The sequence below is a fragment of the Prinia subflava genome, chromosome Z, assembly GCF_021018805.1.
Source record: "Prinia subflava isolate CZ2003 ecotype Zambia chromosome Z, Cam_Psub_1.2, whole genome shotgun sequence".
Taxonomy (NCBI): domain Eukaryota; kingdom Metazoa; phylum Chordata; class Aves; order Passeriformes; family Cisticolidae; genus Prinia; species Prinia subflava.
In genome coordinates, this window is record NC_086283.1 from 64319407 (window position 1) to 64339606 (window position 20200).

Here is a 20200-nt window from a genome sequence, read left to right on the forward strand (position 1 = left end):
AATCCAGCCAGAATGTAAGGATTAAAACAAAAAGCCCAGCTCTATGTATGAATTCCTTCATTTAGATCTTTTCTACCAGTGCTCTGAAAATAACAAGCAAAAAGCTGGACATGATTCAAGTGTCAGAATTAGCACTGGTTGTTGCTGTGGATCCTGGCCATTGCTCTGTGCTGACCAGCCAGACCAGTTTGTTCCCTTTCCACTGCAGAGAATCCAATTTCCTCTTCCCACTTCATATGCTATGTCTTGGGGAAGTTTTAAGTTTCTTGAGGTGAACATATCTGTCATATGCACAATTAAAATGTATAAAGAGGGAAAACAAATTCTCTGAAATCCCAGTCTTGGTAATTCTAAGTTCTCACCAGATGAAAAATAATGGATGGAGATCCTCACCAGACATTTGCTTAGGGGGAAACCAGCATAAGCAATCATAGCTTCAGCTTGGATGCCTTAAAATCTTTTGATTGACTTTTTATTACTAGATAAACCTTGTATAGGTGTTTCTCTGCACATTCAGCTGTGATCAGAGACGTTTCTACTCTTACAGTGAGGCTTTACAACAGCTTCATTGGCAGTATAAAGAGATATTTAAGGAGTGTATGGGGCATGAGGGCAAACAAGAGACTTTTATTTGAAGCTGTGGAAATGTGATTAAATTATGCCCACAGACCAAATCCCGGCTTTCTTCTTTTCAGCAGCAGACAGTGAAAGGGTAGACATTGAACAGCATGGATTTAAACCAAAGCTAGTTAGCAGCATGAGAGTAGGGAAAGTTAATGAACTGATTTTCTACAAATAGTCTACTCAGGCTAAAGAAACTCCTTATTGTATACTTTTGTGAATGAGAATGTAAAGTCTGCTTAACCTTCCGTATCCAAAATATATTTTTAAGAAAAATACAGAGAAAAAATACTTGATTATAAGGTAGCTTCTTTGAGAATTTTGATGGTTGTCTAGAGAAAATATAAGTTTCAGAATTTCTTCAATGTCACATAATCTAGAAAATTTACCTTATTTTTAGGTAAGGTAATTTGCTAGATGAAGACAGAATTTTTCATCTAGCTCAGGCTGCAGTAAAAGAAGGCTAGCAAGTTATACATATCATCTTGGAGGCTAGCTATAGTAGGCACTAGGTAATGAAATCTGGTTGTCTGTCTTTTATAACTGCTATTAAGGATTTTCCAGAATAGTGGATAAATCATTTCATGATTTATGCTAACAGGCTCCCTCCATACAGTTTTTTGAGCACTTTCCAGAATTAATTGGTGTTGCAGGGGAGGTTGCTTCTGTACTCAGGTGACCCTGAGCTCTTACCCGTTTTCAGGGTTAGTGTAAAAACTTCGGAGTTGTGGAAGGATCTGCTGATGTGGAATTAATAAAGGGTGGGGCTCTGACATTTATATGGTAGCTGCTTGCTTCATTGTCACATCTCACAGAAAAGATCGTCAGACCCCAATGACCCTGGTCACCTCTCAGCAGCCATTAAAGATACTGACTCCCACAATCAATTGTGAATGCATAGGAAAGTGAGACTTTTTTCTGTCAGCAACTGTAGGGAAGCAGAGTCTGTGGGGGTCAGCCCATGTTCACTTCAGAAATGGGAGGAAAGAAGGGAAGCTGACTAAAACTTCATACTTATGGAACTCATTATGGTGGTAGCCCAGTCAAAAATGCCCTTGGATTGCGTTAGACTTGAAGCTGCTTCCACTGACCCGGTAGCATTCAGTGAACGGAAGATTAGCATATAAAATCTGGATTGCATGAAAATGGGTATTACTGCTCTATTAAAGTGGGGATTTCCCCATGGGATACCGGAGGAACCATGTTTTCTCCTCCAACAATTTTACTTCACCATCTTAATGAGATATTTTTCCATTACGCCTCCTTTCAAAATTGCTAATGAGGGAATTTTTAAAGAGGAAATTCCTTCCCGTGTTCATCAGTTTTTGGTAAGGCTGTTGTTCTGGGAGCAGTGCCATCCTTTTATTTGTTGTTTGAGATGCACGGTGATTTTAATTAAGCAGTCATTGTCTGTGTGCACCGTAGTGTTTGCCTTCAGTGACCAGAGAGGTATAATTACATGCACACAGGCAGCTGAAATTTTTGCTGCGGCCCTTTAGAGGATTGTGGGAATTGCTGTCTTCACCAAAGATGATCCCTTCTCCTCCTGGGCAGTTCTGACTTGAATAATCTCAGCTATGACATTGGCAGTGGGTTTGTGGCAGTCAGGAAATGTTCATAATTCAGAGGCCCTGAGCCGCAGTTAGTCTTACAGGGCTCCATATGAACAAACTTCTCCTCTGATATCGCAAACCTGTTGATTATTTCAGGTTCCTCCTGCTTGAACACTGTGTTGGGGGCAATGCGCATGTGGAAGCAGAGCTATTCTATTTGCTGTAGCAGGTCAACACAGGAGAGCCCCATCCTTCAGCATAGTGCAAGAACAGCCTAACTCATAGGTGAAATGGACCAAATGAATTTTGCAAGAACTGTTATTTCTGCATGCAGGTGACAAAAATTATCAATGAAGAGGGCTGCAGACCAAACCAGTTGTTCCTTTACTGGGAGACATTTAGGTTGATTGCCAGGACCTGTATCTCTTTACCTCTCTCAAACCACCATTGCCTTGTGCATAAGTGAGAAACTTCTCTGACCCTAACCTGATGCCTTAAGTTTTAGCTTCCATGTTTTTTCATATTCTGTGCTGCCTAGGGCTGTAGTTCTGAGCCTCATATTAAGTGCTAATAAGCTCTCTTCACAGAGTAAGTAGACAAATCCTTTTCTTGCTGAAGACCAAGGACAACAATTACAACTTTCAGGCCCAAAAGCATTAACAACTGGTGGAGTGAATAGAGAAACAAGAAAGATGAGACCTCATGACCTGAGGCCATGGTTGGACAATTGGGCCCCAATATGCAAATAGATCAAATCTTACAAAAGTGTGAGACCTTGTGACTGGCAATCCATTTTGTGACCATTTTAAAAGGCCTTTCAATAAATATTGACTTTATTCTCCAGCTCTGTCCAGTCTCTGTTTCAGGTCAGCCTTCCCAAGGCATCATAACTACTATGGGAAAAGAGATGCAAAGTTGCAGAGAAAGCCAGTGTATTTCTGCCTGGCATGTTATTTCTTCACCTTGAGGGTCACCTCATTGCAGGTAATTCTGCCTTACCTTTAGCAAAAGCCTGTTCAAGGCTCTTCTAGTTACTCCCTTGCCCAGTTCTGACTCCGCAAATTAAGTTTATTCTGTTTCCAAAACAAACATGCTAAGTCATTTCTTGCATGCTGTGGCAGGCTGTCTGGGTAATGGGAATCAATCCTTGTGACAGTAATCCCCATTTTCTACCAGTTTTATAAGAGAGGAGGTGGACTGCATATCTGATTATGAATTGTTCAACTTGTCTCCAGTCTCAACTTTGCTTCCTGCTCTGTATACAACACAGGAAAGAACAGACATGAGGAAGAGAACTAAACCCATCCCTTAAGTTTTGGGTGGGTTTCACTTGCTCCCCTGAGGCATTTATCTGCTGCACCTGTGCAATTGGAAACTCCTGTTGTTTATTCCTTGATAACCCATCTGCTTATTGCTTGGAGTAATGAAAATGGAAATAGCTTTATCATAAAGTATGTGGGTATATGGAAGATAAAAAAATCATTGCAGCAGCAGGATGTACTCTTGCTATCCCTGCATCCCATCTAGAACTTTCCAACATACAATTTGCTTCAATTAGATATGGAGGAGGTTCAGTAAGATGAGGTACCAAGGTCCTCAGCACCTAGGATACTGGAAATAATGATTCTGTGTTTCTGGAAATAAGCCTTCTGCACAGGAGAACTGTGAGTGGAAGGGTGTCCGTCTCTTAGATGCTACATAGAAGCAGAGAGTGCAGTTCTCTTAAGTTCAGAAGCTGTATTCCAATATTCATGTGCAGGGAAGTTGTCCCTGGCTCATGTTTCAAGTGAAACAAAGCTTAGTGAAGTGGCCATGGGATTTCAGGAACTGGGGCAGAGAGAGCCTTGCAGGAAAATGCCTAAGGGACTAAAGCCAGTAGCTTACATTTATGTCTTGCTGATGGTGTAATAGCAGAGAAAAACTGGATCTCAAGACAAGCATAGGCTTTATTCTGCTTGGACCACAGTAGGAGAGGAGCTGCAGGAAGAGTCATTCCATGATCAGAAATTACATATATTTTTGCTAGTGCTCAAAACAGGTGACCAGACAAGCCCCCAGCTTGTAATTACAGAGTCTGCGTGGCTGCTCATAACAATAGGGTTTTCACCCAGGATAGTCATGCAGGACAATTGGTGGCAAGTAACAAAAGTGGGCATTGACTATCCAAAAGGAGCAGGCATCTTGCCACCATCCTTCGAGGTGTGTTTATTCTGATGTAACAAGTGTCTCTGCTTCAGTTCTGCATCCTTCCTCTTCTGTTGCCATGATTTGTGCTGCCTGCTGTTCACAACAGCAGATAACATTCAGAACTGGAGTCTGCAAAGTGCTGCCAATACTGGGCTTTATCATTACAACTGGTAGGGATGGTTGGTCTCAGGAGAATTTCCTGCTTTCAGACACAAGAGGAAAATAAAGAGATGACCTGACACGAATGAAGGTGGGGTGGGGGGGCATGGGGGAAACACGGATGGGGAGGGAAGATAGGAGAAAAAGGAAAAAAAAAAGGGAGAAAAGTAGCCTGATGTCTCTCTTAATATGTTCTTTCCTGTGAACTATTGCTGCCGAACAGCAAAAGAGGAAACAAATAATACAGATTTGATTTATGAGAGACATGTATTCACCACCGCGAAAATGGTCATTTAAACCACCACCCTGGTGAAAGTTTCAGTTTTCACCTGAGGAGTAACTTCTTGGGATTATGAGAACTGCAGGTTGAAGTTTTTTACAGAACCCAGAGTATTCCCCCAAAATTCTGTGTGTCTCCAAACTAGCAACAGAAAATGAGAGATCAGGAGCTCCTTTGCTTGGTGGGTTTTTTTCCTCACTCCCTGCCTTAAAAATATGTGAGTTTTAAATACTGGGTGAATAATATCTGCCAACTGGGCAGAGTAGAGAAAATAATCACTTGCTGAAGATATAAATGTAATTCTTTGACAACAATTTTTTGTAACTGTTTTCCTTGCATTGAAGCTGACTATGGTTTTCCTCCACTTCTGCCATTTTTGGGTGCATTTATTTTGCATTATCACAACTGGCAAACATTGTCACAATATTTGTATTGTCACAACCTCTGTGTCAAGCTGGACACTTACTTGGCATGCAGGATGATTTTTGTGAAACTTCTGATGGTAGCTCCTCCAGTAATGTGCCACCCTTCTCCTCAAGGTTCCCATGACTCCTGTTGGATTTTCTGTTGCGTTGGGGATGTTTTATCCCAGTATGTTCTTGTGGATCCTTGCACCAGAAGCCTTAGCCTGACATCAGTTTTAAGAATGTATTTTCACTGTGAGGTCAATCAAATAGTGCTTAGCTTCTGTGCTGCCTCATGGTGTGCTTTCTCTACAGGTCTGAGCTGGCTTTAAAGCAAAGATATCAGATGCTTCTGCCAGTGCAAGTAGATCAAAGGGCTTTACCAGCTGTTTAGTGCCCCAAGGATTGGCAGAGGTGCATGTTTCTCCACAGACAGTTATGGCTTGGTGGGCTGAGTAATCTCTATCACTTCCCACACTCTGCAGCCAGACTTCTAAACAAGAATAAAAATGATTTTATAATGGAAAAAATGAAGTGTTCTATGACTGTAGTATCATAGGCATTAGTTTTGGTAGAACTTGTTTTCTTCAAGATCTTATACTTGCTTTGGGTTTGAGTATTTTGTAGCAGTGGTTTTCGGTTGTTGGAGTTGTTTTGACTGCAACAGTTTGACAAGTGTGATACTAAAGGTTATCCTGATCAATATAACACACTGTTCAGACAAAAAAAGTCAGTAGTTGTTATGATTAACAATGAAAGAAAGACAAAAGCATAGAGAAACTTAGCAGGAGACCTTAAAATCATATGTGGTTCAGGGACTTCCTGAACCAGATGTATTTCAGTTTCTGTAGTAACCATCCTCACAATATGCCTTCTCTTTGACTGTCTGCAGGCTCCCCTGGGACTTCCATCACATTCTAGAACCTACAGCATCCTCAGGCATGGATTTCCACAGCATACCATTGCATTGTTTCAAACCTGCCACATCCGGTTTCACTTGATGGCCCTTTTATTCCTTAGTGTGGAAGACAGAGTGAGCAGCAGATGTCCATTGACTATTTCTATTTTACAGATCACTGTTTGAACCTACCAGTGTCTCTTGTTCTTCCAAGAGCAAGGGTTCTTACTGAGTATTTGATATATTTGGTTATTAGCAATCAGTTGGCACTGACCAACTTCAGTGCTAAGAATTTCATCCTTTCCAAAATCTAGTTTCTTGGAAATAAATTTATGGCTTACATGTTGCACATCCACGTATGAATGCCTGAATACAAATCTCATTCTTCCACAGCATGAGTAATTTTGCTGTTTGACCTATGTTCTTTTCCCATTCTGTAGATCTGAGTGGAAAAAAAAAAGTATTTTAACTTTACCATTATCCTTGTAATTTGGTGAAGGGAGAGATGCAAAGGTTAAATCCTGTTTTCCTCATTAATATCTCAAATATTCAGAGTCCCCTGAGACTACCTCCCAAATGGTACTCCTCCACCATTTTGGAAGGGTAACTATCTGTGATGACTATATGTGTTCTTAAAAAGCAGCACAGAAAGATACACTGCAGAAAGACACAAAAGTTTTTCCTTTGAACATGCCACAGTCAAATAAAACTAGTTCCAGTCCTTTCCACCTCGCTTCAATCCAGTTTCTAGGGTAAACTTTTTTGTTTAAAGCAAGCATGTTATTTTCTTGGTGCCAGGACCCTTAGAAATTTGTAATTTAGCAGAAATACTTGGAAAAAAGTTACCTCTAAGTAGATGAACAAAGTAATGAGGAATATTTATTGGCTTACTCATAGAAAAGTGCCTTAACAAATGCTGAAGTTAAACATGTGCTTCAAATCCCATATTTTAAGTAACGTACTGAATCAGAAGACTGTTTAAGTGGAGGATGGCATGATGTCGAAAATCCTTGACATGGTGGTTGTGGTAGGAGTTTTGTCATTCAGTCCAGTCTTCTGCTTTTCCAGAACCTGCTTACGTAAACCAGGTATGCATATAGTCCCAGCCTTCAGGGTCTGGGATAAACCTAAATGGAATGCGATATAGTAACCTGAAGGTGGAATGTCCTGATAGCTGAGTTGCACAATCTTTAGAGAAAAAAGAAAAATAAAAAGTACTTCTGTTATCATATTCCTCAGCCACAGCTCATACAAAATCAGAGGGTAAAGGCATACACACTCAGGCTATCTGAATGCCAGTGAAATGGAAACGTGAGCAATATTCCAATTCAACTCCACAGAAATCCACTAGTTAGTAAGTAGTTCAAGTATTTTAGTGCCTGCTGTGTTGCTGCCTACAGGGAAAATAGTCTAAGTGCTTTCTGTTTCTCAAAAAGAAAAGGAGTTTTCATCTATCTTTTATAAGGCTTTCTTGTCACATCCATTATACAGCACACACAACCAGCCAAGGATGTATTGTGGTGGTTTCCATCACATGTTTTAGTGACAGGTTTTTTGTGGACGGTAGAATACATACATATATACATGGGTGGGGGGGGGTGTACACATTTATATATAAACAAACATATTATATATACAGATGCGCTTATCAATCTAGATTACTTAACAGTGAAGATGTATTTACCTTATGCTGGCCTATGGGATGTCAAACATGGGGTGTTAATGCCTGCATATATGAAATCCAATATGGTTTTTTTATCTGGCCAACTTGACACAAAAGGGCAGAATTACCCTTATTCCAAGAATATTAGGCCATTAACTGGAACAGCTTTTAGAACTGCTTTGTTCTGGTCCATGGCTGACCAGAACTGGCTGGCTAGCTATTTGAGGAAAAACAAAACAACCAAATTCTGGTTTTCAGACTCTGTGTACACTGTTAGTATCACAGAATGAAAGAAAAAGGCAAGAGATGTCCCTGAATAATATTGGAGTTTTAACCCCTGAACCATCTGATACCCTATTCATTTCAAAAATGTAAAGGGCTAATGCAGATTGGAGGATAGGAGTGGAGGATCCACAGATCACAATTCTGTATCAGAAGGATTTTTAAAGATGCACGCAAGCTCTGTATGCATGTATGTGCATAAATGCAAACTATCTTCTGTGTGCAGAGACCAGTGAGATGTCAAGATGGGCACTGTTTGTGACATTTTAGTTACTGAAAATGCTGATTTCCCTACACTAAAACAACTTCAGCTTCCTGCTGGAGCAAGAGGAGAGCCAATAGGATGATTAGAGGGCTTGAGCACCTCACCTAGGAGAAAAGACTGAAAGAATTGGGATTGCTCAGCTTGAAAAAGAGAAGGAGTAACCTGATTGCAGCCTACCAGTACCTGAAGGGACCCTATAAGAAACATGGAGAGGGACTTTTGACAAGAGCATGTAGAGACAGGACAAGGGGGAATGGCTTCAAACAGAAAGAAAGTAGCTTTAGATTAGATATTAGGAAGAATTTCTTTAATGTGAGTGTGGTGAGATACTAGAACAGGTTGCCTGAAAGTTTTGGATACTCTGGGAGTGTTCAAGGTCAGGCTGGATGGGGGTCTGAGCAACCTGGTCTAGTGAAAGGTAACCTTGCCCTTGGCACGTTGGCTGGAATGAGATGGTCTTTAGGGTCCCTTCCAACGCAGGTTCCATGATTCCAGGATTCTATTCTATGAGGATGTATTTGTTCAGCAGTAGTCTTACATATTTCAGACAGTGGGGACTGCGTGTGTAAATCTAGATACACATGAATAAGCATGTAAGAGTGTGCAAAACATTACAGAACTGATTGGCATATGCAACATTTAGCTACTTTGCTTCTTCTGGGTTCATTACTCCAGCTTTTCCATCACCATTCTGAAATCTCACTCATCAGCAGAAGTGGTCTGGGCAGTTTTTTACCTCCATATTTTGCTTTGCTTTTAGCAGCTTGACATTAACGAATAATTTTTTTAAAGTTTCCTGATCCTCCTTGTAAATATAATGTTTTCCCCCCAAAAAAGCCTTGTTTGGTGTCCAACCTAAGATGATTCATTTCTGCATAGGCAGAATCTTATCATATGCTCCTTAATGAGGAAGCATGAAGGTTTGAAATCCATGGAGAGGAGAGAATTTCCAGAGCATCAGTAGGGCACCTAAAAATAAGTAAGAAAAATAATTTTGTGGATTTAAGGAATCTCCAAATGTCTTCAAACCTAATATTACAGCTACTAAAATACTTAAATAACAAAAGAAATGGTTTTGCAGATAAGAAATAAAAACCCCTGTTGCAGTAAAAAAGGGGCTGACTGCCTTCATTTATTACTAAGTATTTCTGTCTTGACTACAAAACCTCAATCAGAAAAGACCTTCAGGAGAGGGAACCTGGTCCAGGATGGGGATGGACGGATGGATGAGGAGAAAGGCTCCCCAGAAGGTGCAGAGGGCTGACAGTTTACTTTCTTTAGAGGAAGGTGTTGCAGGGGGGAAAGCAGGTCGTCCTCTTGAAACACCTGAGAGAGTCTGCTACCTGCTGAGGGTAGCAGCCTGGGCACAGGTGTGTGGCGATGAACAGAGCTGTAGCAACTCAGCTGTGGGAAGGACCGTGCTGTCCTTGGCACCACTTGGTCACTCCAGCTTCAGGGACCTGGTAAGGGCCAGCTGCTGGCATGCACTGGTGACTTCTGTGTTAAACACAGCCAGCTGGAGGTTACCAATCCCATTTACTTTGTGTGTAAATCCTGTGCAATCTGGCTGAAATATGTTCCCCCCATTGAACCCAGGGAAAGCCTTACCACCAACCCTGCTGGGGAAAAATGAGGTCTGCAGACTTCTCTCTTCCTCCATGACGCCACCCCCTGCTTTTGTGATACCTTGCTGTCACACAATTGCACCACACATGGTTTTGGCCCCAGCATCTCAAATGCAAAATCACATCTTTGTCCCTTTAACTTTTCTCTCAGCTGTTATGCCTGTTTTCTCCCCTCCGCTGGGACTGTGCACTCTGTTGCTGCTCCGGCTGCTGGGAGCAAGCGAGGAGTATTTCTCCTGCTGGCAAGTAACCAGCCAGTCTGGGGCTGGCGTCTTCCCAGAACGCTGCTGTTTGCATACCAGCAGGCAGAGGAGCAGGTGAAATGGGACTGGTGACATCTGTACAGATGTGTTTGACTGCTTACATGCTGTTACGAATCTGCTACCCTTAAAGCCACTGTTTCTCTGACGAGATATCTCTCTCTCTCTCTTCCCCCCTCTCTCCCTCTCTCTCTCTCTCTCTCTCTCTCTTTCTCTCAAAATTATTTTTCCAAGGAGAAAAGGAAAAGGCAGACAGAAATAGAAGGCAAGAGACAACAGCTTGAGGACCAGATACTTCAGCTGCAGCATTTCAAGGTAAGGGACTGATGCCAGAAATGATGGATTGACTAAATCTGTTCATTATTAGACATGCAGATCACACATCTGAAAGCTGGGAAAAGCCCACTCTGACATGAAGCAGCTTTCACTGCCTGAGCCTATCTCTTGCAGTGATCGTGTCCTGCCTGCTTTTCATTCTGTATGTTTCATTCACAGGACCATGTTGTTTAAATGGTTTAGGAGCATGGAGTCGGGAGGGTGTGTGTTCTGGCAGCACAGCATTGCTGTTATTATTAAATGCTGTTATTTATTATACATAATGATAAGTCACCAATTGCTGTGGCTTGGGTGTGCACTGCATGGCTTCAGCCAGCACTTTCTGCCTGCAGAGCTGCGTTGCATTTCTCTGGTGCCTGTCATTAGGTTTTGTGTGTGTGTGTTGCAGAAGGGGAGTGTTAGTATGCATCTGTGTGTGTGTGTAAAGATTTCATTGTAGGATGAAGTTATTAGGCGTGCATGGCATAATAAAATGGGCATTCATGTACATGCAGGGAAGGTGCTGATGCATATGTGTGTGTCTACATGCAGAGGCGCCCTGATATTTAACAGGGTGCCGAGCAATCCCAGTCCCTGTTGGTCTCCATGACAGCTGCAGATAGCATCATTTGAAAGCCATCCTTGCTGTTTCTATTGCTTATCCCTCCTGTCAGTAGGATATTTGTGCATAGCAAAGATAAGAACAAAAACATACATGTGATCTTTTTGTAACTGGTGAGCTTTTGTGGGTCAGATCTTGTTATATTAGTTCAGTAGGGGAGCCTGAGGAATTTCAGTGATTAAAATATCTGAGAAAGATGATTAGAACCAGGCGGTTTATCTTCACAGCAAGTGAGCTGAGCTGTGTTTTTAAAATTAAGATATTTGTGTTGCATGTGGAATAAGTGTGTGTGTGTGTTTGAACAGTGCACCTGCATTGGGAGGTGATGTGCAGAGCATCTCTGCCCATACATGCACCTAGACCACACTGCAAGTTATGCTACAGGCAGGATCTTTCTCCAGCTTCTCCAAGATCCTGCAGTCATGTTCTGCAGATTATTCCTCCTTTTCTGGTAGACACAATGCAGTTAAGTGCAAGTAATTGATACCAGCCTATGCAAATACCCCAATCGAGTTTGCTACCTGTGAATGTCAAACATTGCTATTTCCAGTCAAAAATGTGATTGCATTTATGTGGGGAAACAAGAATTGCCATTTTGTTCAGGCATCCATTGAGTACAGGCAGGGGAGAATTTCTTCTGATAACTATAGGATGCTGCAGCAGAGCAGTAAGGTACTGTTCCAGTACCTTCATGATGCTTGTTTTTTCCCTTTTTGCTACCAAGCTGATGACTCCTTTTGGCATGTTAACTGTTTCCAAGCTAACTGCAGTATGATTCTTTGTGAAATTGTTTAAGCAGAGCCTTTTGGATAGGTCTGCCAGTTTTCTGCTTCATCTGTTTTACTTTGATATAGCTGTTACTAAAATGTATTTTATCATCATCCATTGGAAAAGTAAAACTGCTCAAGGTGGTGCAGTGGGATCAGCCCCTCAGCTCATGTAGACTCATGTTGACTTCAGCCCTGCTATGTTGATTGCCACTAGAGGAGGTTCGGTTTTGCTGCATGGATTTTTTCAGACACACATGAAAAATAGCTGAGTCCCTTCATATTTTAACCCACAGGCTGGAGCAAGACCAGTAATCATATAGGAAGCTAATAGGAGATCAGGGCACAGAAATTTAATGGCAGAGATGTTTAAAATGGCAGCTTTCTCAGCTAAAATCACAGCTAGACTCAATGTCCGTAATGCTGTGTGCGAGGATGAGCATCAGGATATGATAAAATCTTCCCTACCTCTCCATTCAGTGTCATCCCTTGTCAGCAGAGGAAGACTGTGCTGCTTTTACAGGAGTGGTCATGGTGACTGCTGCTCTATGAGCTGCCTGTACCACCAAGGAACTGACTGCTGGGAGACATGGATGAGGCGATAGCAGAGGTCTAACTGGGTTTGCAAAGGTCATCCTCATTGCTGGTAGAACCTTCCTAGAATTAAAATAATAAAAATATTTTAAAAATGGAGGTAGAAGCACTGGCTAGTTTCTCTTTGGAGACAGATGAAGAAAACTGCATTTTTGTTTCATACATCATTCAGTGTTCTGGTTGCTTAGTGAAGTGCTGACCAAGATTTTATTTTGCCTGCCAGTTTGATTCTCTCATTTGCAAAATGGTGTATCCCCCTGCCACTGCCCCAGTGCTCTCCCTCACCTCATCCTGCTTGTCCTGAGCCTCTCCAAGTCAGGGGCACCATGTCTGATATGAATATAGTCTCTCAGTCTGATATGGCTCCCCAGACTAACACACCAGACTAAAAGTGCATCTATTTTCCCTAAGAGTGCTAAGTAGAGCAAGATTCATTTCCTGAATTATGTGGATTTCATCTACTTCTGTGCAAGGCAGACATCCAGGTTAAAAGACCAGGCTTTCCTAGGAAGCCTCTGAATTTACTCAAAATTCTGTAAGGCTGCTGATGTCCATATAGAATGTAAGGATTTCATATCAGTGTTCATTAAAATCTGCTGTGAAGAAAGCTTTGAAAATGAAATCTGGGTTAATCCTGTGTCTGCAGTATCTGGGTTGATCCCACAAGCGTAACAGCTTGAATTCACACAAAGACATTCATGGCAGTATTCAGTGGGTTTGCTTCATTTCTGTGCAATGTCAGAGTAATTTTCTTTTTAAAGTGCACTGTGTAAAATAGCATGTTTGGTAACCTAATAAAGGTTTTGGAAGCTACAGGGTTTCTGTTAATTTCAGAAAATTTTATTCACATTGGAAAAATATCTAATAGAAATAATTTATTACAAATGTTTATGCTGATTACCTACGGTTTTCAAGTCGCTGATGCCAATTAGACCCCTGACAAAATTACTTTACTACTGGTTCATTCATTTTTCCCTTGTTACATATCTGGCTGAAAGTAAGGCAGCAGCAGGTGCTGTCCCACTGCTTTAGGCAGAGCAACCCAGCAAACACTAGACCTAGTAAAAGTCAGCCCTGAATGTAAACAAGGCTTTGGCAACACATTTTACAAATGCTCCTGAGAATGAGACCGGTGCTGAGGACATCAGAACAAAAGTGTAGCTCAGCTATTAACGGTCTGTATGAGATTCAGAGTTAATCAAGTGAAACCCTTCAAATGTGAAAATCTGGAGTAGGAGAGAGTCTAGAGTAGTATAGGCTCTAAAAGCTGAATTTTCTTTTGCTGACAGCGAAACCATATCCTTTCTGCTGTGAACCACTGCACAGTAAGGATGTTGTTGGGCACCAACTGACTGTGTAGTATCTTGATGCCATTGGGGATCTCTGTTGAAGACAAGAGGTGTATTTTTCTACATTGCAATCAGATGCCTTCATTGGAAAGGCCCTAGGTGTTGGAACAGGTGTAAAGATGCTTTGAAACCCCATTTTCTGAGATAGAACATGTTCTTTTGCTCTAGTAAGAGGCAATTTATAACAGCTCCCCTAACATCACACCTACTCCAGTCCTTAATATGAAAATAAAAGTTCTTCCATATAACACAAGGTCAGTGTTATTGTTTAACAGCAGATAGAGTTGTAGTTTTGTTGTTGTTTAACAATAGATAGAGTTTAAACTTCATGCCTCAGCAGTTTCTTAGCCATATGGAAGAGCTCTACAAATGGAGCTTCCTTGTACATGGGAACTGGAGGTGTTATCAGCTTCTGTCATTTAAAGTCAGAGAAGTGGTCAAAATTCACCTTACACCAAACATACTTTGTGCAGTATATATCAAAATTATTTGGTTTCTGGAGAAAGACTGATTTTGTTTGTTTGTTTGATTGATTAGTTGAACTGAAGATTACAACCTACAAGCAACAATTTATTTTAAGGACTTGTTCAGCTAGGCAGAAGTTGGACAGGCCTGTTTTAACAGAGATGTTTACTGTTTCAAATAAACTCCAGGGTAGCAGTATTTCTTCCAAAATCTGACTGCTTCTGTTGTTAGTTGAGTGAAATTTCTATAATTGTTTACTGCAGCTCTGTTTGGTGGCCAATGGTAGTAAAATAAACAGAACAAAGCCTCCTAATTGAATTAAAATTACTTCTGTGCTGTTACTTTAACTGTTAAAATTACAATAAATCCATTTTCCACAGTTATATTAGTTCTGAAGTGGTATAAATATTAGGGACCTATTTCTTTTAACATCTGCATCTTAAAGACTGCAGTTCATGAGCACAATCTGTGAAATAATTACATCTTTACTCTCAAGAAAAGGAACGCCTTTTTACATTGTTACAGAGATTTTGTTAGGGTATGGGTTTAACTGAAACGATCTCATCTATAAATAAATTTTAATTTTATAGTTCCAGCTATATCGCTGTCCCAAATTTAATCTATTCCTAAAATAATTACTGTCAGAAAATATAAATAGATATGACTGTTTCTCTCTCGATATATGTACAACATCGCAGAAAAAAGATAACTTTTGCAGATGAAGGAATTTTGTTATTTTTTTATAGTGAATCCATCTATGATTGTCCGTTAATCCTTAAACCAAATTAATCCTTAATGGCAACTCAACCAAGCACACAAAAAATGTTTGATGGTGTCATACAGTCTCCATTCCCTACACGGTCAGTGCAATATTCTCAAAAACCTAGTTCAGAGATAAGGATATCATGTAGAACGGTGCTGAATGCCTCGCACAAGCCCAGGAAGATGGCACCTGTTGCTCTTCCCAATGATCTATGGCTCCATCATAGAAGGCCACCAAATCACCAACACATGATTTGCCCTTAACGAAGCCATGTTAGCTGTCATCAATCATATCCTTGTTTTTCATGTGGCTTAGCATAGTTTCCAGGACAGTTCTGCTCCATGATCTTGCCAAGCACTGAGGCAGATGGGACTGGTTGGCCTGTCATTGCACAGGTCTTCTTTTTTCCTTTTTAAAAGGAAGGGATATGTTCACACTTCTCCTGTTACTGGAAACTACCACTCTGCCATAATTTCTCAAATAAAGTGAATAACAGCCTACCCCCTACTTCTGCCAGTTCTCTCATCAGGTCCCATGGACTTGTGCACCTTCAGGTTCCTTAGATGGTCTTGAACTTGATGTTCCACTACAGTAGTGGTTCTACATTCTCCCAGTCCCTGCCTTTGCCTTCTGCAACTCAGGCAGTGCGTTTGGAGCACTTTCTGGTGAAGGCTGAGGCAAAAAAGTCATTAAGTACCTCAGCTTTCTCCATGGCCCAGGAAAGCAGGTCTCCTTTTTCTTTCTGGGGAAACTGAACATTTTCCCTAGTCTTCCTTTAATCACCAGCATATCTCTAAAAGGATTTTTTGTTGTCTTTGATGTCTCTGGCCATACTTAAGCCCATCAGGTTTTATCTTTCCTGACCTGATCCCTGGCTGCTTGAACAATCCCTTTGTATTCCTCACCTGGAGAAATTGCTTTCACCACTTGTCCTTGCTTTCACCCTCCATAGGTTTTCTTTTCATGTCTGAGTTTGTTCAGGACATCCCACACAGACCTTCTGGCATATTTTCCTGTCTTCCTCTTTGTAGGGGTAGTCACTCCTGAGCTTGGAGATGGTGATCCTTGAATACCAACCAGCTTTTCTGGGCACCTCTTCCCTCCAGGGTTTTATCCTTTGGCACTTGACCAAGCAGATCCCTGAGGAGGCCAAAGTCTGCTCTCCTGAAGTCCAGGGTAGTGAGCTTTCTGTGCACCTTCCTTGCAGCCCTAAGGATCTCAAATTTCATTTTGTGGTCCTTGCAGTCAAGGCTGCCGTTGAGCTTCACAATCCCCACCAGCCCCTCCTTGTTGGTGAGCACAATATCCAGCATAGCACCTCCTCTCCTTGGCTCCTCTGTCACTTGAAGAAGGAAGTTATCATCAGTAATAGCATCAATCCAGGAACCTCCTGAATTGCCTGTGCCCTGCTGTTGTCTCTCCAAAAGGTGATGGAGTCACTGAAGTCCCCCATGAGGAACAGGGCTCGTGAACATAAATTCATTTTTAACGGTCTGTAGAGAGCCTCATCAGCAGTTTTGGGACACGGAGAACTAATTCAGAGAGACATTTGCATTTTGAGAGCACAGGGGACCCCTCTTTGTCCCATTCTGTGTATTAGCACCTTTGGGCTGATGCCCACCTTATCTTGAGAAGTTTGTCTCCCACCAGGATTTGAACTGAGAATTGAGAGGCTCTCTTCTGGATCATAAAACAAATTAACTATCTCCAGTTAAAATCTTTTAGCAATAAGAAGATAGAATAAAAAAAAAATAGAATCATTTATCCAGGCCAGCTACACAAATTATTTACCACAGAGAGATGAGAGCTTTAGTCCTTTAACTCATGTTCCTTATCTGCTTGCATGCCATTGAAACACAGCTGTAATTATTCTGGTATGATCCCTCTACAAGTTGTCTTTTTATTCAGGAAAAATATGATGTATGAGTTATGCTTTGAACTAGGGCAGAGTTATCTTGGGATGATCTTGTAAATAAACGTACCATACAGACAGGACTTCCTTGAAACACATCGAAATCACCAGTCAGGTTTCAAGCAGTAACAAGGTCCTTTGAGCAACTCATGGGTACTCCAGCAGATTTTGTTTTAGCCACCCTGTGTTGATGCTTACAGCTCTCTGCAACCCCAGCCCCTCTTGATGGCCTGAAACATGTTCAAAAATGAATTCATGTCACTTGAATCCAGCTTTTTAAAATATTGAATGTAAAAACTTTTAAGACTGGAAAAGAAAGGAATCTCTGAAATATAACTTTTCTTTTAGCCTCTTTTTACTGATGTGTATATGTGGGAATGAGTGATCAACTGGAGCCAAGGAGAGACTGAATATAGAGGGAAAATTATTCTTTTGGGAGATATAGCAAAAAACAACTGTGGCTCTATAGTAATGATAATTGCAAAGCTTATTTGCTTTGGGGGAGAGATTTGACAATTTTTGAAATCTCAGATTGTTAACTATTCCAAAAAGATTTATCTTTTTATTATTTTTTACTTCTCTCACGGCTACACTTTATTTCCTTTGTAAACATGGAGTGAGTACCTGCAGGAAAAACCAAAGCATACCTAAATTTTTCTGGCACCAGGAGGTAAAATTGTGGTCACTCTTTTCACATGTCTGTCTTTAGGAGGGGGTCTTATTCAGTCTTCTGTCCAACTGCATGTAGGCCAGAAACTTCAGCTAGCTTGTAACTGGTTTTTATTCCAGCTCCAAAATTCCCTGGGAAGCAGAGATATTCTCATGGACTTAAAAAGTAATTTATGTGCCAACAGGAGCAGGTTTATCCCATGCATATCTTCATCCCAATACATTTGGACCAGGCCAGAATCTCATGCCTGCTCCCAGCTTGGGCCACATGGGAGCTCACTATAGCATCCCCTTTTGCGAGCTATGTCCCTGATAGTGTCTGCCTGCTGGGGCAGCCCTGTCTCCTCATCCCTCCCCTCACCTCTGCGGTAGCCACTGGCACTTGTTTGTAGTTTATTTTCATTATGGTGCTTAACCTTGCCACAGGTGAAATAGTAAACAATTGAACAGAGCCATCATTATCATCCTGCAGTGAAGAGGTCTGAAATTTTAAATAGACTTCTTAAAGAGAGACATAGAAAAATAAACCCTAACTCTCCAACAGAACTCTCCAAAAGTAGTATCTTCTCTTACTTCAAGCAGAAATTTCTAATAGAGTGGATGTTTAGAAAATGTATGTAGACAAGAAGCTGTGCTTGACTTAACTGTCATTTTATTGTTCATTGTATTTCATCTCAATGTCATCAAGTCTTCAATGAATGTTAGAAACACTTACCTTGTATCGAGCCATACCTGTGATCCCTGTCACTAATCTATACAGGCCAGTGCTCTGTAGCTGATGAATGTTATGAATAAGAGAGATACAAACTTTGTGTCTGCTCTTTTAGAGTCTTACAATGTCTCTTGCTGTGGTGGGTTTCCTTGAAGCTAAATGAGCTTGGGTTTTAGTTTGTCTTCTTCATCTTTGACTGGAAACAACTGTCTACTTGATTTACAAAGTTAAATAAATGAAACCTGAACAATCTAAAAGCAATGTTTTCAGAATGTTTACACTTGTGATTTTGCTCATTAATGGGAAGCTTTCTCTGAGGACATAAACCAATTGTTTCTTTTTTCCCCAAAAGTAATTTCTAATTGGACCTCTGTCTGTACAACTGCATTTTCTGTTCCTGTGAGGTTTTCAAACAGACAAAGCAAGAGACCCTCATGAAGAAGCCATCTATAGCTATCATCATACCCATCCCTCAGGTCATTTGCCACAAACATGCCTTCTCCTTGCATCTGCAGCTCCAGTTGCACGTGGCTCACACTGAAGATGTACCTTGTCATGTGGGCATCCAGCTGAGATGCTTCACTGAGCCCTTCCCAAAGGGAGTACAAATCAAGCCAGCTATCTCAGTCTTCCTTCACCTGTTTCTGTAGTCACGTGGCACTGTGTTACTTGTTCCTGTTTGCTCTGTTGCTGTGATGAATGTGTGCTTTGAGAAAAAGCAGTGGGTATGTAAATACTCACAAGAGCTGAAGGGCAGTCAAATGGACCTGCTACAGCAAGCAAACAAGGGGGAAAGATAATCTCTGCAAAGTCTTCTGGCTGCCGTGATTCCAGGTGGGGCTTATAATAGTCTCCATTGTTTATTTTTATTTCCTTATTTACTTGCTTCTTTTAATATTTCTTTTCTCATCTCCTTCCATGTACCCCTTTTATACCCACAGCCTAGTGGCTCACTGGTGCTGTAGCAAAATTCTGTTACTCCAGGAGCTGTGGGAAAAGAGGAGACATGCTTTTTGGGGACAGGCAGAGCACCAGTCCCTTTGGTGAGCTGACTGCCTTGGAGACCCCGGCCTCAGTGGTCCACTGCAGTAAGGATTATATGAAAAGGAAAAATTCAGGCAAATTACCCATACCTGTGTGGCTGAGAAGAAACTTAGGAAGAGGTTATGCCATCAGCCTCAAATACCTGGTCACAAAAGGTTGTCAGTTACAGTGGACAGGTCTAAAAATACAGGAAAAGTTAAGTTAATGTGTTTTAATGTTCTGTGTGACGAATGCACATTGACTGACTGTTGGACTACCTTTTCAACTCTGAGACTAAATGTAATCTCCTTAAAAAAATTTGAAAACATCACTTCCTTAAGATATTTCTAAGAAATGTTTTGTTCATTTCCTGAAAAAGGAATAACAACAACTAACTGGAAACTCTGCAGGATAATGTTTAATCTTCTTTATAAACATGCTGTTTGCTTTTGAGCTGGCTCAGCTTCACCAGCTAGGATACTTTTTGTTGTTGTTGAATCATACATATGAAAGCTATGACAATGTAATTCAAGTAAAGACTACAATCAAGCTGCAAGTTTTTCAGTTTAGCTTAATTCCCTAATCTGGGCAGTGCTTGAATCGTATTCATCTATCATGCAGACATGCTCCTTGGGCTAAAACAAATGTCTTGGATGACTGGAGAGGCAACAAAAAGTTTTGCTACTATATAAAACCAGATCACACCATCAAGCTGGAAATGGCTGTTGTTCTTTCCAGGGACAGTCATACCATACAAGGCCACATCCATCTTGCAGAAGAGCAGAGTAGAATCTCTTGTGTTTGTTGAGGAC

At 41.1% G+C, this 20200-nt stretch overlaps 1 protein-coding gene across 5 annotated transcripts in view; it reads left to right on the plus strand.

Moving 5' to 3' along the window:
* The window catches only part of PALM2AKAP2 (PALM2 and AKAP2 fusion), a 268242-nt gene that overhangs the window by 40006 nt on the left and 208036 nt on the right, over positions 1-20200 (plus strand). For all 5 annotated transcript variants that reach the window (XM_063423821.1, XM_063423823.1, XM_063423822.1 and 2 more), the window contains exon 2: positions 10432-10512. In XM_063423821.1, coding sequence (XP_063279891.1) covers positions 10432-10512 — 81 coding nt within the window. The remainder of the gene's footprint in view (positions 1-10431; positions 10513-20200) is intronic.